The 20,106-nt window shown below is 41.7% G+C and overlaps 1 protein-coding gene across 2 annotated transcripts in view; it reads left to right on the forward strand.

Annotated features, from left to right (window-relative positions):
• Window positions 1-10,006: 10,006 nt before the first annotated feature.
• Window positions 10,007-20,106, forward strand: part of LOC127653990 (lysine-specific demethylase 4A-like) — a 28,901-nt gene continuing 18,801 nt past the window's right edge. For both annotated transcript variants that reach the window (XM_052140894.1, XM_052140895.1), the window contains exons 1-9: window positions 10,007-10,118; window positions 12,533-12,692; window positions 12,838-13,013; window positions 13,719-13,833; window positions 13,974-14,167; window positions 14,273-14,322; window positions 14,413-14,516; window positions 18,653-18,790; window positions 18,899-19,311. In XM_052140894.1, the coding sequence (XP_051996854.1) occupies window positions 12,546-12,692; window positions 12,838-13,013; window positions 13,719-13,833; window positions 13,974-14,167; window positions 14,273-14,322; window positions 14,413-14,516; window positions 18,653-18,790; window positions 18,899-19,311 (1,337 nt within the window). In that variant the 5' untranslated portion in view covers window positions 10,007-10,118; window positions 12,533-12,545. The remainder of the gene's footprint in view (window positions 10,119-12,532; window positions 12,693-12,837; window positions 13,014-13,718; window positions 13,834-13,973; window positions 14,168-14,272; window positions 14,323-14,412; window positions 14,517-18,652; window positions 18,791-18,898; window positions 19,312-20,106) is intronic.

Raw genomic sequence — 20,106 nt, forward strand, 5'->3', positions numbered from 1 at the left:
GGCTGCCAGAGTGTGCCCCGTCCCTGAGAAAGAAGGTCCTTCCTCAGGGGGATTTGCCAGGGAGGGGTTGTCGCGAGGAGTACGAGATCAGAGAACCATGTCCGAGTGGGTCAATAGGGAGCCACTAGAATGACTTGTTCCCCGTCCTCCCTGACCTTGCACAGCACCTTTGCAAGTAGGCTCACTGGGGGGAATGCGTACTTGCTCAACCCCGCGGGCCAGCTGTGTGCCAGCACGTTTGCCCCTAGGGGAGCCTCCGTTCAGACGTACCAGAGCGGGCAGTGGGTGGTTTTTCGGGAGGCGAACAGATCTACCTGGGCCTTGCCGAACCATTCCCAAATCAGCTGGACCAACTGGGGTGAAGCCTCCACTCTCCGCTGGGCAAGCGTTGTCATGATAGCGCATCCACTACCACATTGAGGTTGCCCGGGATGTGAGTGGCATTCAGCCACTTGAGTCGCTGTTGGCTCCAAAGGAGGAGATGATGTGCGAGCTGTGACATGTGACGGGAGCATACACCGCCGGGCCAATTTATGTACGCTACCGTGGTAGTGCTGTCTGATCGGATCAAGACGTGTTTGCCCTGAATTAGCAGGAGAAACCTCTGCAGGGCAAAAAATACAGCCAACAACTCTAGGCAGTTGATGTGCCAGCGCAGCGGGGCCCCTTTCAAACGTGCCCATTGCACACAGCGCCCCAACTCAAGTTGGAGGCATCTGTGGTGACCAGGACGCGTCGGGACACCAGCTGCAAGGGGACTCCTGTCCGTAGAAAGCAGAGGTCTGTCCAGGGTTTGAAAGTTTGGTAGCAGGCGGGGGTGATGAACACACGGTGCGTGCCATTGCGCCATACTCATATCGGGACTCGAGTCTGGAGCCAGTGATGAAGCAGTCTCATATGCATCAATGCCATATGCCCCAGGAGCCTCTGGAAATGTATTAAGGGGACCGCCGTGCCCGGCCTGAACGCGGTGAGGCATTTCAGCACTTGAAAACTTGCAAGTCCAAGATTAGTCGTAAGCCGCCGCCTTTCTTGGGTACGATGAAGTAAGGGCTGTAGAAACCCTTCTTCACCTTGGTTGGAGGGACAGGCTCTATCGCGTTCTTAAGTAAGAGAGTCACGATTTCCACTTGCAGGGATTTGGCATCTTCGCCATATACTGCGGTAAAGCGGACACCCCTGAAAGGGGGTGGGGGGCGGGGCGGGGCGGTGGGTTTTGGCAAACTGAATTGCATAACCGAGTTGAATGGTCCTGGACAGATAGCGTGACAGATTGGGAAGCGAGAGCCATGTGTCCAAGCTCCATGCTAGGGGCACTAAGGGGATGCTAATTTTTGACATACCCGGCAGGGTGAGAGGTAAGTTAGGTAATGCCCGGGCATTGGAGCGGGGCGGAGTAGGTATTGTGGTGTCGGGAGGCAAAAACACGTCCCGAGGCTCTGGTGCTGAAAGAAGATACGAAGCACTTACACCTGGCGGGGGGCGGGTTAGTGACTGAGGAGGAGGTCCTACGGAGGTGTCCTTTAGACTCGTCAGAACAGGCCAGCAACAGTCTCAGGGCACAGATGGATCGCATCCGATGCAGTGGCGAGCTCATCCGGCTCAAGAAGATAGGCAGGCTGGCTGTGAGGCAAGCCGCTGTTACCTCGAGACCGGACGGAAGTCAACGAGCATGTCGGGGGGCGGGTGGTTTGCGGGGACGTACCCGGCCAAACCGCGTCCGCTGCCATCCCCAAATCGCTTCCATTGCCAACTGGGTCGTCCTCAATCCAGTGGGAAGAAGGAGCAACGCAGGGGGCCGCTGGAGTGGCATTCCTTCTGAGGAAGGAAAGCCGCGACCGCAACGTTGCCATGGTCATGTTCTCGCAATGAAAAGATGAGCTATCCACAAACGCTACCTCTGTGTGATCACTGCCCAGACACACGAGACAGCGCCTGAGGCCGTCAGGAGCAGAGAGCACTCTACCGCATCCAGGAACTACACAAGGACGGAAGGGCATCTTTAGAAAGACGCGTCCTGAAAAGGACGTTCAACGCTGCTGTGTATTGCTCTTTTAGAGAAAATACTCTTTTAATGGAAATTTCTCTTTTACTGCGCTGTCGAAGGGCCCAGGGCCAAAGCTGCACTGCCGTGCAGAGAAGGAGAAAGCCGCTGATATGCACCTTAGATCCAACAGCAATCGCACTCAGGGATGGGAGGAACAGTGTGTGACTCGCAGCTCGCTGCATACATAACCAGTCAGCTTCGAAGAAATTTCTGAATGAAACAGATGCATTTCCCTCCCTTTATACCTGTTTGTCTGGGGGCGGAACATGCAAATTCTGTCTGCCAATTTCTCATTGGCCTTTTCTCATAGATCAGAGATGCAAAGGCTCTCAAGAGAGACACCTAGTGTCGCTTCTTCGACACAATGTCGAAGTGAGCGGCAGACCGGGAACATATATACACTCACCTAAAGGATTATTAGGAACACCATACTAATACTGTGTTTGACCCCCTTTCGCCTTCAGAACTGCCTTAATTCTATGTGGCATTGATTCAACAAGATGCTGAAAGCATTCTTTAGAAATGTTGGCCCATATTGATAGGATAGCATCTTGCAGTTGATGGAGATTTGTGGGATGCATATCCAGGGCACGAAGCTCCCGTTCCACCACATCCCAAAGATGCGCTATTGGGTTGAGATCAGGTGACTGTGGGGGCCATTTTAGTACAGTGAACTCATTGTCATGTTCAAGAAACCAATTTGAAATGATTCGAGCTTTGTGACATGGTGCATTATCCTGCTGGAAGTAGCCATCAGAGGATGGGTACATGGTGGCCATAAAGGGATGGACATGGTCAGAAACAATGCTCAGGTAGGCCGTGGCATTTAAACGATGCCCAATTGGCACTAAGGGGCCTAAAGTGTGCCAAGAAAACATCCCCCACACCATTACACCACCACCACCAGCCTGCACAGTGGTAACAAGGCATGATGGATCCATGTTCTCATTCTGTTTACGCCAAATTCTGACTCTACCATCTGAATGTCTCAACAGAAATCGAGACTCATCAGACCAGGCAACATTTTTCCAGTCTTCAACTGTCCAATTTTGGTGAGCTCTTGCAAATTGTAGCCTCCTTTTCCTATTTGTAGTGGAGATGAGTGGTACCCGGTGGGGTCTTCTGCTGTTGTAGCCCATCCGCCTCAAGGTTGTGCGTGTTGTGGCTTCACAAATGCTTTGCTGTATACCTCGGTTGTAACGAGTGGTTATTTCAGGCAAAGTTGCTCTTCTATCAGCTTGAATCAGTCGGCCCATTCTCCTCTGACCTCTAGCATCAACAAGGCATTTTCGCCCTCAGGACTGCCGCATACTGGAAGTTTTTCCCCTTTCACACCATTCTTTGTAAACCCTAGAAATGGTTGTGCATGAAAATCCTAGTAACTGAGCAGATTGTGAAATACTCAGACCGGCCCGTCTGGCACCAACAACCATGCCACGCTCAAAATTGCTTAAATCACCTTTCTTTCCCATTCTGACATTCAGTTTGGGGTTCAGGAGATTGTCTTGACCAGGACCACACCCCTAAATGCATTGAAGCAACTGCCATGTGATTGGTTGATTACATAATTGCATTAATGAGAAATTGAACAGGTGTTCCTAATAATCCTTTAGGTGAGTGTATATTCAAACAACATTTAAACCCCACAACCACCCCTCCCAATCCCCAAACCCGCCCCCCCAACAAACATCCCCATGGTCACACATGAGTAAATGTATAGGGAAAAAAGCAAACAACCACACAAAGAATATATATATATATATATATATATATATATATATGTCCCCCATACTCTGAATTAGCAGGGAGTAATACACTGATGCCTCATGACCTTTCCAAAAGCAGTAATCCCTGACCACTTCCAGAGTATATGTTGTTTTGTGGGGTGTGTACTACTCCCAAAAATGGTACAGAGTAGGTGGTGCAGTTGTAAATACCTATAAAACTGAGATCTGGGGATCCCAAAATGTTGAACCAAATTTTTACAAGATTTCAACACTCCACTCTCATATAGGTCACTCAGCATATTAAACTCCCTCACAATCCACTTTGACCAGCAGAAAGGGGACTTATTAATACATAATTTGGGTTTCTGGCATATGCTCGAGGCAACATTTATATAAATGATTTAAACACTCTGGACACTTTTGTCCATACCATGTGCAAATGCGAGATAACAGGGTGTAACTTAACTTCTTGGATTAATTTGATAGAAAGGCTTTGCAATGGCAAAATAGGGGCAAGAACTTCCTGTTCATTACAAAACCAGGGAGGGGCTCTCTCACATGGAAGCAACCAATGAGCCAAATGTCTGAGACCGAATGCATAATAAAACAAAATCTTGAGTAGGCCTAGCCCACCATTGTCAATCAGCCTGTGTAATTGATTGAAATTTAATCTGGGACACTTACCATTCCAAATGAAGGAATTCACTATGCTATCAAATTGCTTGAAATAAGAGAGGGGGACATCTACAGCAAGAGATGGTAGCAGGTAGTTACATTTTGTAATACAATTCATTTTATAACATTAACCTTCCCAATCATAGATAAATGTAATGAAGCCCACATCGCTCTAAAACCTGGGAAAGAATGGCCAAATACTTAATGCCCTGTTTGGGCCACTGAAAGTCGCCCGGCTGGAAAGCTGTTACTGGGCAGTATGCTGTCAGAGACAAAGTTTCAGATTTAGACAAGTTAACTCTGTATCCTGAGAACTTAGAAAAGGAATTAATAATTTTCTGGAGGCAAGGCATAAATCTAGTGGGGTCAGAGACGAATAATAAAATATTTGCGTAAAGTAAAAGCTTATGCGCCACACCCCTGGAAAATCATCTTCCCTACTTATCACAGCTGCTAATGGTTCCAGGGCAAGACAGAACAAAAATGGGAAAAGAGGGCAATTCTGAGTATAATTACATTAGCTAGTAGCTCATGAGTCATGCATGTTAGCAAGAAACAATTTAACTATATTTGTCTTTTGGCTTATTAGCTATAAAGTCGAGGCGCTGGTAGCTTAGCCTTTTGTTCATCACCACTCACCTCCACACACAAGCCAAGAAAAACACAACTGGGATAGGAGCTGGGAGGGGCTGCAGCCTGCCTGTCTGTGTTTCTGATGTGACGATGTGTGCTGCACTGCTGCACAGAGACATGGAGGGAGAGAGAGAGAGAGAGAGAGGGAGGGAGGGCATCAGAACTCGACAAAGTCTGACCTGATATTTAGATTTTTTATCCATTCATTTATAAAAAATAAAAAAAGCACACCAGAAAAAGGGCACTTTCTCTCAAGGAAGAAAAAGGGCAGGTGCTCAAGTCCCCATTGATGTCAATGTGTGCACGTGCCTGCCTGTAGGCATAGCCTTAATTACCTCACAAATGTCCTCCAAGGTTATCTCAGAATCAAGATATTTTTTTTGCTTTTTTGACACTATGTTGATCCGTAAGTTTAGGGAGTTCTAATGGTTCCACAAATTTTAAATATCCTCATCAGTAGACGAAGACATGGAGCTATAGAGATCTAGATAGAATTCTTTAAAAGCATTCTTAATATCAATGGCAGAGAAAAATATTTCACCACCAGCAGATTTCACTGAGGGAATGGTAGAAAAAGATTTATATATCTTTCAAAAAGCATTCCTGCCTGACTCAAAGTATGACTGTCTTGCCCTGAATAACCAAAATTCCACCTTCCTTGAGAAAATAGTATCTGTATTTCAGTTGGGTAAATTGTCTGAGGCAATCTGACGACTCTGCCTCGACGCTTTTAATATTCCCTTCCAACGCCACAAGTTCTTGTGCTTTGGATTTTTTGATGAATGAGGCATACTGTATGAACTAAGAACCATCTTAAGTGCCTCCCAAGCTATGCCCACAGAGGATATTGAGGACCAGTTGGTCTCCATATAAACACTGATTTCAGCCTTTAACATTTGTTGGAAATCAGGATTTGGCAAAATGGATACATTAAAGTGCCAACTAAATAATTTATTTTTCTTCATATGTGGCAACACCTCTAAACTAACAGGGCGTGATCTGAGACTAAGATGTTTCCAATTGAACAATCAACAACAGATGAAATGAGGGACTTAGACAAAAAACTATATATATTCTAGAATAAATCTTAAGGACTGATGAAAACAAATGTATTGTCCCTCCCAGATGGATTTAAAAGTCTCCAAATATCTGTTAGACCAAGATTTTTAAACATCTTTTGAAGCATCAGTGTTGCTCTAGGGTGCTTACACAATTTTGCTTCACTATGATCAAGAACTGAGTCTATCAATAGATTAAAGTCTCCTCCCAATATTATATCATGAGGGGAGCCAGCAGCTTGCAACATCCCTTCAAGATCTATAAAAAAGCCCTTATCAGTGTTAGGTGCATAAATATTAGCCAAATTCAACCTTTGCCCCTGAATTTCTGCTAAAACAATAATGACTCTTCCTAATTTATCTTTACACTGTTTGAGACATTTGAGTTGTAGATGTTTACTTATTAATGTAATGACTCCCCTGCTCTTACTTGAGCCAGCACTAAAAAAACATGTTCACCAAACATCTTCCCAAATTTGTCAGCTTCCTGTGGGGAAAGATGCATTTCTTGAAGAGACACTGTATAATATTTATTACATTTAAGAAAAGAAATAACCTTCTTTCTTTTTATTGGGTGCCCCCAACCCATTCATATTCCATGTGGATAGAGACTCACTCACATTAACATTTAACATTTTGACATATTTGAAAAATGTAATTGTGTGTCAAAAATAAAATGATAAAGACCACATTTTAACATTTGAGCAACAAACAAACCCTGAACTTCCCCCAGAACCAAACAAACAGAAAAATAGACAAAAAAGAAAAATGTGCTTATTAACCTTGCGCATTACAGCGCCAACCTTCACCCATCCCTCTAAACTCAAACAGTCCATGTACGCCTACGAGAGCCCCTGCAACAACTTTGCCATCGGATTGCTCGAGAATCGGTTGTTCAATAAAAATTTTGTGAGACAGAATTACATAACAGAAGAAAATCTGTAATACAAACTCCAACCAATAGGCAGAATTAACACAAAAAACTTTAATTCACAAAACTGTCTCGAAGGTGTGTTCCTCCAAAAAAAAAAATTCCAGCCGCTAACAGAACCAGCACACACACACACACACACACAAAAACGTTTAGATTCCTTGGAGAGTCAAACTAATGCTCAGTGAGCTGGCTGATCATGAGTGCAGCAGAAGATCTAATCCTTCCAAAGTCCTGCAAAAAATACTCCACAAAACCTCGAAGGAGTGTTATTCCACAAAACAAACTCCAGCCGCTAGGCGGAACCAGCACAAAAAGAAACAAAAAAGGCGCCCAGCTTCCTCAGACAGTCAAGTGAAAGTTCAGTAAGTCAAGCTCACTTGGGAGCAATGTGAGAACACACCATGACTTCCTCAGTCCATTGATTTTATGAAAGGCATCGCTGGTTGTGGGCATGTAAATATTTTGCGGCCATCCTAAGTATCTATTCTCAGTTTTGCTGGCAACATCAGTGCAAAAGCAATCCTCCGTTGATGCAAGAGTTTCTTGACTCCTTGAATTGATCTCTTTTCTCTCTTTTTGAATTTGCAAAGTCTGGGAACAAGAAAATGCTGTGGTTCTTCCAAGAAAGCCTTCCTTTACACCTCGCCTTGCATTACACGAGAGCTTTATCGGATGATCTCAGAATTTTGGCCCTCCCTCAACGGATCTCCGAGGCAGGACTCTGTGAGCTCGCTCGATTTGCAGCTTATGGCCTGTTATGTCGGACAGACTCCGGAAGAGCTCGTCTAGGAATTTTACCATATCTCATCCTTTCTCATGCTCAGGAATGCCAACAATTCGGATGTTGTTTTGCCGATTAAGATTCTCAAGGTCTTCCAACTTTTCCCAAACGTGTTCCAAATCTATCTTGATCACTAGCGGATTAGCAGCTTATTCCCTCTCCGATGACTCCAGATAATAAAATAAAAACTCCCTGATTCTTGTAACCAATTCAAAGAATTTTGTTTCCATTGAAGTAATCGATCAACGTATTATAGCAAGATCTTCTAAGTCCGTTACGACCTTCGTCAGCATCACAGACATGTTCGCCAGTTGCCGCTGAATTTCTCCCGCCACACCGTGAAAACGCGACTCCAATCAATTGTTCTTTAATTTTGCCACTTTTTTTCTATTTCTCCATTTTAGGGCTGAAGATTCAGAAGACCCAAATGTTAAATATTTACCAGTTGCCCTGTTAACAGCGGTCAGAGAACTCACAGATGCTGCAATCACTACAATCTGGTCAGAAATGTAATTGTTCTTGAAAGTGAAGTCATCACCCACCTGCCAAGGCTTTTACAGATTTATTTTTATTTTTGGACTGATTTATGCATTGAATCTGAGTTACCCAAATGCGTTTTAAAGAAAGGTTTTAATGTTGAAGTATGTTCCTCCATACAGAATATCTCCAGATCCTTCAAATTCAGAGGTCCATGTTGGTGGACTCTCCTCTTCATTTCACCCAACAAATTTTCAATGGGGTTCAGGTCAAGGGACTGGTATTGCCATGGCAGAACATTGATTTTGTTGTCAGTGAACCATTTTTGTGTTGATTTTAATGTTTGTTTTGGATCATTGTCCTGCTGGAAGATCCAACCTGGACCCATTGTAAGCTTTCTGGCAGAGGCAGCCAGGTTTTGATTTTTTGATCTGTTGGTATTTGATAGAGTCTGTGATGCCATGTATCCAAGATATCCAGGACCTCTGACATAAAAAACAGCCCCACAACGTTAAAGATCCATCACCACATTTAACCATTGACATTGGGTAAATCTTCATCTCTGTATGTGCCAAACCCATCTCTTGTGTTTGCTGCCAAAAAGCTCTTTTTTTGTTTCATCTGACCATAGAACCTGGTCGCATTTTAATTTCCTCTAGTGTCTGGCAAACTGAAGATGCTTGAGTTTGTTATTAGATGCGAGCAAAGGCTTTTTTCTTGAAACCCCCACAAACAACTTGTGGTGATGTAGGTGATGTCTGATATATATTTTTTGAGACTTTCTAACCCCAAGACCCAACTAATTTCTGCAATTCTCCAGCTGTGATCCTTGGAGATTCTTTGGCTAATTGAACCATTCTCCTCTGTGCATGGGGACAATATAGAGACACATCCTTTTCCAGGCCTTTCTTAACATCTTAACATTCTTAACATCTCCAGTTGATTGTAACTTGTTAATTATTGCCCTGATGGTGGAAATGGGCATTTTCAATGCTTTGGCTATTTTCTTATATCCACATCCCATTTTGTGAAGCTCAACAATCTTTTGCCGCACATCAGATCTATATTCTTTAGTCTAACCCACTGTGATTCATGATTAAGGGAATTTGGCCTGTGTGTTACTTCATATTTATACCCCTGTGAAACAGAACTCATGGCTTAACACTTTCTTATTTCTTGTCACCCAGGTGCACTAAAACATTTATAATATGGATAGTTCAGAAATATTTTACTCATAAGAATTTCTAGGGGTGCCAATAATTGTGGCCAATGTGTTTTGGAGAAAAATATTTATTTAATAATGAGATATTTCCCCTCTTTCAATTGTTTTCCTTCAATTAAAGGTTAGATTTATGTGATGCTTTTTATGAAAGATCAAAAGAATAAACAATGCAGATTATTTTTTCACAGCCTTCTTTGCTCATATCATCTATAAGATCTATATATCTATGCTTCTCAAATGTAAATAAAGAGTGAGTTTTACAAATAATCACTTCATTTTAGATCTTTATGGGTGCAAGTGTATAAGATACATCCCCATATGGATGTGTCTTTATTATGTATATTATATATACCTAAATTGCCCCAAAGGGGTCACGTGGAGTGAGTTGATAAGAAGGGGGCGCGCAGCGGAACGCCTTCCATCTTTTTAAATAAATAGTGTTTGTGCGCATGCGCAGACGCGCTGCACTCTAATGGTGGACATGTCTGCTGTATAATCGTCTTTTTCTGCGCTGTTTCTCTGCGTTTGTGCAATCGACAGCCCTCGGCCGAGCCGTCAACACCGGTGAGTAAACTTACATCCTTCTCTTCTGACAGAAACTATCGGGTTTCGATGCGTGTAGAGTGATTTCATGTGTGTTTCTGTGCTTGCATGTCGGTGTTTACAGTAGTTAGCCACCAACAGCTCATCAAAGTTTGGAGCGGATCAATAATTCGTGTAATAACACAGTTATAAACTCATTAGAGCTGTTAATAACATGTGTTAATGAATACAGCCGCGTGTGTGTTGAGCTGAAGGTGTTTGTTTGTGTGACAGGAGTGAGTTTGTGTTATTTCAGCAGCTTTAGCCGTGTGTGTATGTTGGTTGTGTTGTTGTTGTTGTTTTGTGCGAGTTTGAGAGATTTCTGGGTCAGAACTTTAACTGAGTCTTATGAAATGCTGACAATGAGAGATGTGGGTCTGATTCTGCCTGGTTAAATACATCTAATGATCAGATATGTGTTTATCAGGCTAACGTTACCTAGCATGCTAGTGTAGGGTCTGAGTTTACAGGTGCTTTTACATATTCGTATTAATAACAATAATTACACTCAGCAAAGGGTTCATTTCATTTGCTTTGAGTTTGTCTTTCAAGACTGAAAAAAATGGTTGCATGTGCTTTTATTATATTTTATCAGTTTTAATTAAACAGTATATCTTATTTGCCAACACTCCCGACTTTACTTGGTTTCTCCCGTTTTTCCACCCCTCCTCCTGATGTACTCCTGATTTACAATTTCTCCCAATAAACTCCCAACAAAAAAAAATTGTATTTAAGTATAACATGATGCGTTCCGTATCGAATCAATACGGGACGAGATTTGTCCCGTAAACTGGTCAGATGGCGTCACGGCGAAATCGTTCCAGATCGTTAATGTAACGTAGTTGGTGTAAGTTGGAAATTTTTCTTACGGTGGGAAAGGGGTCGTCTGAAAAGTCCACACATTGTGCTGAAACGTGCTAATACTGTGGAGGGTGTGGTAAGGGACCGTTTGAAAAGTCCACACATTGTGGAATTTTTTTAATTGAAAAACAGAAGGTGAATATAAAGATATAAGATCCAACAATGTATGAATACTATCACTGAGTCATAAAGACAAGAAGTACAGGTGAAGGAAAAAATAAATAAAGTAATTAAAATGGAAACATATACATAAACCAACACAGATCACAGATGTATAAATAAATATAATAAAGATAAAATCATGGTCATGGGTCAGGAAAGTTCTCAGCATATAAAAAAGGATATACACTTTTTAGTATTAGTAACTCAAACAGCATTTATTGCTAAAACTTTGAAGAATGTGGTGAGGGACCATCTAAATAGATGGTCAATTTCTTGATATTATTCATCTTCAGTGTAGTATTACTGCCCGTTACTGCTGCTCCCTATATGCAGATTACGCAGTCTGCATAGTGCACCTACTTCTTATGGGGGCACCATCTTTCCTTGGGGGCACCAGAAACTCCACTGGCTGCAGTTCCTCGCATATACGAACCACGTAACACCCCTCCCCCAAAAAATCTCCCTATTTTATCTAATCCTATGATGGCAGGTATGCAGTCTATAGGGATTATTTTTCAAAAGTATGAAAGTTGTATTGTTGTCAGATGTGGTTGCTTTGAAAAATCTGGACAGTTAGTTGATTTAATGTCCTATTTAAATGTACTTTTTCATTTATTCTGACTTTATTTCGCTCTGTAAAATCTGTGAGTGTGCTGTTAGCATGCAAAAAATATTTTTCTTACATTTTTCCAATGCAAATTAGTAGGAATCTAATCTAATAAAATAAATTGTCTCAGTCACTAATATTTGTTGTGTTTTCCCCCCAATTATTGCTTGTATTTAGTTATCTTTCATTAACTTTAATCCAGTTTGAACAAAACTTTTATTTATTTTTATTTTGTATGTTCTAAAATTATTTTAAATTTGAGTCTTATATGTTTTTGTTTTCCATATTATGCCTTTGTAAAGCACTTTCAGAGTGGTGGTGGTGTAGTGGTCTAAAGCACATATCTGGTAATCTGGTAATCAGAAGGATGCTGGTTTGATCCCCACAGCCACCACCATTGTGTCCTTGAGCAAGCCACTTAACTCCAGGTTGCTCCAGGGGGATTGTCCCTGTAATAAGGGCTCTGTAAGTCGCTTTGGATAAAAGTGTCTGCCAAATGCATAAATGTAAATTTATATTAATGCATATAAAGGAAAGTGTAAGTCTTGAGTCCTGCAATTGGAAACCGTTTATTTTATGTTTTTCAACATTTTTACAAAACCTATTTTGCCTTCACTGGTCATTAAGTGTAGATAATTGAGTTCATAAAAGCTGCATGCCTACTAATTATTTTTAAAGGTAGCAACATTTTGTGAAATTTGTTCTAAACATGCAATATTATGGATTTTGTTTTGTTGCTAAAATGTTCTCTGATTCTCTCTTACAGTGCAATTGTCAGAATGGCTTCAGACTCAGCCTCACAGAGCTCCCAGATTCCTGGAGCCAGGATCATGACATTTCATCCCACAAAAGACGAGTTCAAAGACTTCAACAGATACATCGCATATGTGGAGTCACAGGGGGCGCACAGAGCCGGGATTGCAAAGGTTAGCAGCTTTTTGCTTACGGATGTTAGATTTAGTCAGCATCGTTTTCAGGTTTATGTTTCATTTCAAATAGATGGTTCTTATTTTGTGTCCTGGATGAGCATTGGAAGTATGCATAGCTCATTAGTGTGTCTGTTTGGTGTAGGTGGTGCCACCAAAGGATTGGAAGCCGCGGCATACGTATGATGACATCGACGACCTGGTGATTTCCACCCCAATTCAACAGGTTGTGACTGGCCAATCAGGGCTCTTCACACAGTACAACATCCAGAAGAAGCCAATGACTGTCCGCGAGTTTCGCAAAACTGCCAACACAGACAAGTGAGGAGCAAAGTGTGCCAGAAAACATTAAATCAAAAATCAAGTCCCTGAACTTATTGTGCACAATTTATCAGTACAATGTTATTGTAAATAAAACAAATAATTGTTTTTATAATTTTTGTATTAAAATAACTTTTATCATCAAGTAACCAAAGCCATGGTGATGGGGGAAAATATTAATAACCATTAATATTGGGGGCCTGGGTAGCTCAGCAAGTAAAGAGTTTGAATCCAGGTGACTCCAGCCAGGTCTCCTAAGCAACCAAATTGGCACGGTTGCAAGGGAGGGTAGAGTCACATGGGGTAACCTCTTTGTGGTCGCTGTAATGTGGTTCTCGCTCTCGGTGAGGCGCGTGGTGAATTGTGCGTGGATGCGGTAACGCTCAACATACCACGTGATAAAATGCGTGGATTGATGTCTCAGATGCCGAGGCAACTGAGATATGTCTTCAACCTGGATTGAGGCGAGTCACTACGTCACCACGAGGACTTAGAGCAAATTGGAAATTGGGCATTCAAATTGGGGAGAAAATAAACAATAACCATTAATATTGAATGCACACTTTTCATGATCCAATAAAATCCCAGTGGATAATGATTATCCTGCCCTACAGTCAGAATTGCGTGAATTTATGGACTTTCAATGCATTATTTTGTGTGTTGTTTCATGTTGACATAAAGGGTTCTCTCACTCTGCCATTGCAGATTTTGTAATCCCAGATATGCAGATTTTGATGAACTTGAGAGAAAATTTTGGAAGAATTTAACGTTCAACCCACCATTATATGGGGCAGATGTCAGTGGAACTCTCTATGATCCAGTAAGTTAATTTACATTTTCCTTTGTCTGGTTTATTCATGTTTTTCACTATAATCTCTTAGTCACAACCATTTCTGTTCTGTGTCATGATGGTGCCATAAAATTATCGCAATCATACATGTGGCTTTATTCTCCTAAAAGGATGTGACGGAGTGGAATATGGCCCATTTAAACAGTATTTTGGACACTGTGGAGAGAGAGAGTGGAATCACAATAAAAGGTGTAAACACTCCGTATCTGTATTTTGGGATGTGGAAGAGCACGTTTGCCTGGCACACAGAGGACATGGATCTTTACAGCATTAATTACCTTCACTTTGGAGAACCCAAGTCCTGGTACTGTCACAGAACGTGTTTAATATTCATATTACACCTCTTATTCTAAAGAGATTTTAAAGGCATTACTACTTAGTTTTAAATTCAAAACAAACTTTTCTACAGGTATGTGGTGCCTCCAGAGCATGGGAAACGATTGGAGCGTCTTGCCAAAGGTATGGTGGTGTTCTGTAGATTGTATTTACTTTTCTACTCCTCTTGATCAGCTCTCTAATTCATGGCACTTCTGATCTGCATTCATGCAGGATTTTTTCCCGGAAGCGCTCAAAGTTGTGAAGCCTTCTTGCGACACAAAATGACTTTAATTTCACCATCAATTCTGAGGAAGTATGGCATACCCTTTGAGAAGGTGAGTTGTGTATATTTTATGAAAAACTGCAAAGCTTTGTTTTTTTTCTGTGGTCTGAAAATACTTAATTATTATTTTCTGGAGGGAAAAAAGTTTTTGAGGTTACCAACAAATTATGTAAAGTTGTGTTCTAGATAATGTATGTTTGTGCACAGTTGGATTGGATTATTAAATGTACAAAATGTATTTATTTATAGGGCTGTCAATCGATTACATTTTTTAATTGAATTAATTACATGGCGTCCCGATTAATTAATCGCATATACAAATATTTGCTGAGAAAGCCCCTCATATAACAATAATTCATAATGATTATACATATTTAATCAATATATAATTCTACATAGTTATCTTTAAATATTTAAAAATTATATATATATTTAATCAGATAATTAAAATGCATTACATTCTTGTGGCAGAAGAGTTAATCATTGATAAGACAATACAAAAAGTGGCTTTAGAATACAATGTATTGTTTACTACCATATTATTGATCATAAGTCAATCATTGGCACACAGTTCACAGCAATCCATTTCACAAATGAATTTGTCAATCAGTTGGAGATTTATTATGAGTGCTTGTTTAAGGATCTGTCAATGTACACCTGCGTCAGTCTTTTTTAATTTTTTTTATTAATGCTTACAAAACTTTTACATCTAGAGCCAAGAGGTATATTAAAACTAACAACAACAAAAAGGAAAATAAATAAATAAACAAACAGTTTAAATATAAATATCAAATTGTTTCCTATTTCAATACACTTTACAGCTTTCTTGTTACTCAAATTGGAAATTGTTCTTAGGTATTGCTGAACCTCTGAATTAAAAACTAAAACTAATGCTTTATAACCACCATACTTACATTTATGAATACTAAACTTTGCCAACAAAAGCAGAAAATTGATCAAATAATATTCCTTATGAAGAGACATGTCATAGCTAAAAAAAACTAATAAAATGTTTTCATAAAGTTGAAGGCTGGGAATGATATGATCTCTAATCATCTTGCAGAAATAAGACCAAAAACAAGTCAAGTAGGGACAACTCCAAAATAATGAAAAAATACTTCCGCCTGCAGACCACAAAATCTACAGAATATATCAACATCACAATTAAATCTCTCTATAAGAAAATAATTAGTGGGGTAGTACTTATAAATAAGTTTGAAGGAAATTTCTTTGATTTTATTAGTGATTAAATATTTATGGGGTAATTTCCAGATTCCAAATTTAAATCCAGACACACCCTGTGTCAGACATGCTTGTGTAGTGTCTTGGGTGCGTTGCATCATAAACATAAAATGTTTAGGTCACTTGTGTCAAGTTAAATATGGTTTAATACTCAATCTTTAAACACATCTTGAGATCCCTTTTTTCCGCATTTGCTCTCCAGGTGTTTTGAATGCAAGAATGTAACGCATGTTTGTGTTGTTCTGCCTACTGAAGTATTTTCTTCACTGTATAAACTGCGCATTGCTCATACAGCTGAAATTTCACTTACTGCCCTCTGGAGTAAACAGGTGGTACTACAAGCTTGCATTTCTCAGGAATCTTCCTTATTATGTTCCGGGGGTATTGCAATTAATTGCGTTAATTGTTTTAACGCGTTATTTTTTGTAAAAATTAATCGCACTGAATTAACACGTTAAATCGACAGCCCTAATTTATAATAAATGAGATTAAATATGAATATTAATCTGAATTATATATGTTAATAGTCATATATAATTTTGTCAATGCATTTACTTAATTTGGTCCTAATTCATCTGGATTCATTTATAAAAATATTTGACATTGAAAAGGTCTTTCTCTGAAAATATCCCCACATTTTTTACTATTTACTGCAGAGATACTCTTGCAAAGGTTCTGGTAAGTACAACTCTATCTAGTAGATATAGTTAAAAGGATAGTTCACCCAAAATTGAAAATTCTCTCATCATTTACTCACCCTCATGCTGTCCCAGATGTGCATGAATTTCTTTCTTATACAGAACACAAATGAAGATTTTTAGAAGAATATCTCAGCTCTGTAGGTCCATATAATGCATAATGAATGGGTACCAAAATTTTGATGCTTCAAAAAGCACATAATGGCAGCATAAAATGTCTCGCCTTCAGGCCCTTTAAAAAAAATTCCCAAAGCTCCTGGGGCATATGGCGTCCTCCGCGGTGGTCGCCCTGCTGGGGTTGATGCATATGAGACCGGAGGGGAGGCTGTCCCTCTCCACCTTGAAGGTGTATGTAGCCACTATCGCGGCCCACCACGACACATTATCTGGTTCCTAAGAGGTGCCCGGAGGTTAAATCCCTCCCGGTCAAGCCTGTTCCCCTCCTGGGATCTCTCAGTGGTCCTCTCAGGCCTTCAGAGACCTCCCTTCGAGCCACTAGTATCAGTCGGACTCAGGGCCCTCTCCCTGAAGATGGCCCTCCGGATTGGGCTCGCCTCCATCAAGAGGATCGTGGACCTGCATGCGTTCTCTGTCAGCAACACCTGCCTGGAGTTCGGTCCGGCAGACACTCATGTGATGCTAAGACCGTGACCGGGCTACGTGCCCAAGGTTCCTACTACTCCCTTCAGGGACCAGGTAGTGAACCTGCAAGCGCTGCCCCGGGAGAAGGCAGGCCCATCCCCTTCATTGCTGTGTCCGGTACGTGCTTTGCGTACCTACTTGGACCGCACGCAGAGCTTTAGACGTTCTGAGCAGCTCTTTGTCTGCTTTGGTGGACAGCGGAAAGGGAACGCTGTCTCCAAACAGAGGATTTCCCACTGGGAAGTTGACGCCATTACATTGGCCTATCACACCCAGGCCGTGCCCCCCTCCACCTTACGGGTCCGAGCACACTGGCCAGAGGCACCTCCCTAGCAGACATATGCAGAGCAGCGGGTTTGGCAACACCCAATACCTTTTTTTTTACAATCTCAGGGTTGAGTCGGTTTCGTCCCGTGTTTTCTCAGGTCCGAGCTGGTAGAACTCGGTAACGCGCTGACAACTGACCGGGTGGATCGCTTGTTCCTAGCGCCCTTTCCCTCCGTTGAGGTAAAATCGTGCGCTCTTATCCCAGGAGATCCCACTAACTCTGCTCCCTGGATGACTCCTCCCTAGCCCTGTGGTCCGCGAATTCAGCAGAAGAATTCGCCGACTGAATCCAATGCGGGTACTCATTCTACCCTGTACTGGAATAGGTGCTCCACAGGACGGGCCCCTATGTGGACTTATCCCCCTGTGTGTATTTTCTGCTGTACGGTCCCCTTGTGAGCGGACCCGTGTCTCCCTTGGGCAGTTCTCACGGACCCCTGTTCGCCATGATTTTAGCAACTCCTCTCTCCCAATGAGGTAGGATCTACCACCGTGCCATTCTCCACATGTGACCTAAAAGCCCATTTGATGTATTTCACCATTCTTTACCTCCCCCAGTCTGGGCAGGTGTGGTCTCCGCAGGGTCTTTTCCCCCTGAAAGTATAGGAACTGGGTGAGATTGCGTTCCCGTTTGCATATGATAGTGTTAAGATGGCCCCAGCTGCTTTAACTCTATCCGAGAAACATAGAGAGAGAAAAGTCGCGGCTGGCGTGGTCTGCTCCCATGCTTGGCACGTCACCTTGTTCCCCCCTGTCGGGGTAAAGAACCAGAAGGCTCTGACGATTTGATTGGGCGTGAGGGAAGGGTACGTGCAGTCTGACACAGCTGGTCGCTTTGGCACATAAAATACCTGCCCGCTCCTATGTCAGCAGTTCACGTACACGGCTCAGTGCATGGCGTGATTTAAATTGGACCCCTTGTGTCGCTTCTTCAACACAACGTCGAAGTGAGCAACAGATGGGGAATGTCTAGGTTACGGATGTAACCTCCGTTCCCTGATGGAGGGAACAAGACGTTGTGTCCTCCCGGCCACTTTGCTGAACCGAGCCACTGTTGCGGCCGAACCATTTTCGGCTCCTCAGAAAAATCCTAATTTCCCCTCCTTTATACCTGTTTTCATTTTAGATACTGTCAATACATTCCAGTGTCTGTCCAAACATATTAAAATGTACAGAATATGTTCACTTAAATTATGAATGCCTACAAATACAAATGCGATCATCACCCTGATGTATGGAGGAAAAAAAACTTTATGTACATTTCTGCTTAACACATCAGGTGACACAGGAAGCAGGCGAGTTCATCGTGACCTTCCCATATGGATATCATACTGGATTTAACCATGGATTTAACTGTGCAGAATCCACAAACTTTGCCACACAGCGCTGGATCGATTATGGCAAACAGGCAACATTAGTATGTTTGGTTTACATAGTAAAAAGTCTGAATAAGTATGGTACTTCAGAATATAGTGGATGTTTTTGTCATCTTGTTTGGTAATGTTTGTCTCCTTTCTCATTTTAGTGTTCCTGTCGAAAAGACATGGTGAAGATCTCCATGGATGTGTTTGTCCGTATGTTTCAGCCAGAACGTTACAAACTTTGGAAAGCAGGAAAGGACAGTGTGCCTATTGACCACTCAAAGCCCACCCCCGAGGCAGCAGAGTTCCTTACTGACGCAAAGCCTGAAAACGAAAATGGAGAACTCAGGGAAAGCAGCAAAACACAAAGTGAGGAGAAGAAAGGAGAAACAGAGCATGAAGAGGAGCAGACGGCAAAACCAGAAGGTGGAGAGGAGGAGAATGCTGAAAGTTTGTCTGGAAAGGATGTGAAAGGAGAAACGGAGAAAGCAGATATAGATGGTGGAAAGGCAGAGAAAGGAGAGAAGAAGGTTGTTAGCATTGAGGAGCCCAGCAGCACTTCCGAGCAAAACAGCAGGTGTGCAGAAAAAAAAGAGTACATACTACTGTATGTTGTGAATTGTAATTCAGCAAGTATGAAACATACAAGACCGTTTGTTAGGGTGTTCTGGGTGGTTGTGAGGTGTTCTGATTACAGGCCAAATGAGTCAAAAGAGCCCACCCCCAAGTCTCTTGATATTCAAGTTCTCAGATATGGCTCGGGTCCGTCCTTCAAGGGAAGTTTTTGTTGTTTTGTTGTTGTTTTTTCTGGACAATTTTATTGTGAATCCAAAGTGTGATCACTGAGAAACAAAGTAATAGCACACTTCAACCAGTGGCATGAGTTATCATTCATGTCTGTAGCATACTGGGGTTTGTTAAAATCTCTAACCCTAAGTACAAAAAATACCATGGCTTGCTTTAGCAGTAGAGCGCAACAGTCTGGTTCCGGAAGTAAAAATCCCATTCATTTTCTCCATAGGCGAATAGATTTTTAATGATAACTTATAAACCTTAAAAGACAGACTTACTGTGAGTCCTGAGGTTGTAAATTGATGGTAAATGCTTCTGTTGAATCCTCAGTCCACTTTATTTCAACTTAGTAAATCAACTAAAAAAAAGAGTTTAATAGCATAATTTCTGGTTGAAAAACTACATTACCCATTAGAAAATCTCCACCAATCAGAGAATTGCTTCTAACAAAGTGCGCCAAAAGAGCTCTGCAGCAAATGTCCGCTCCCCTGATGCATTCAAGTTCGTTGCCATACACTCTCAAACTACTTTTGAATATTTTTCAAACATATTGTTTAAATACTTATAATCAACAGCTTTA

This window comes from Xyrauchen texanus, chromosome 13 (assembly GCF_025860055.1).
Source record: "Xyrauchen texanus isolate HMW12.3.18 chromosome 13, RBS_HiC_50CHRs, whole genome shotgun sequence".
NCBI lineage: Eukaryota > Metazoa > Chordata > Actinopteri > Cypriniformes > Catostomidae > Xyrauchen > Xyrauchen texanus.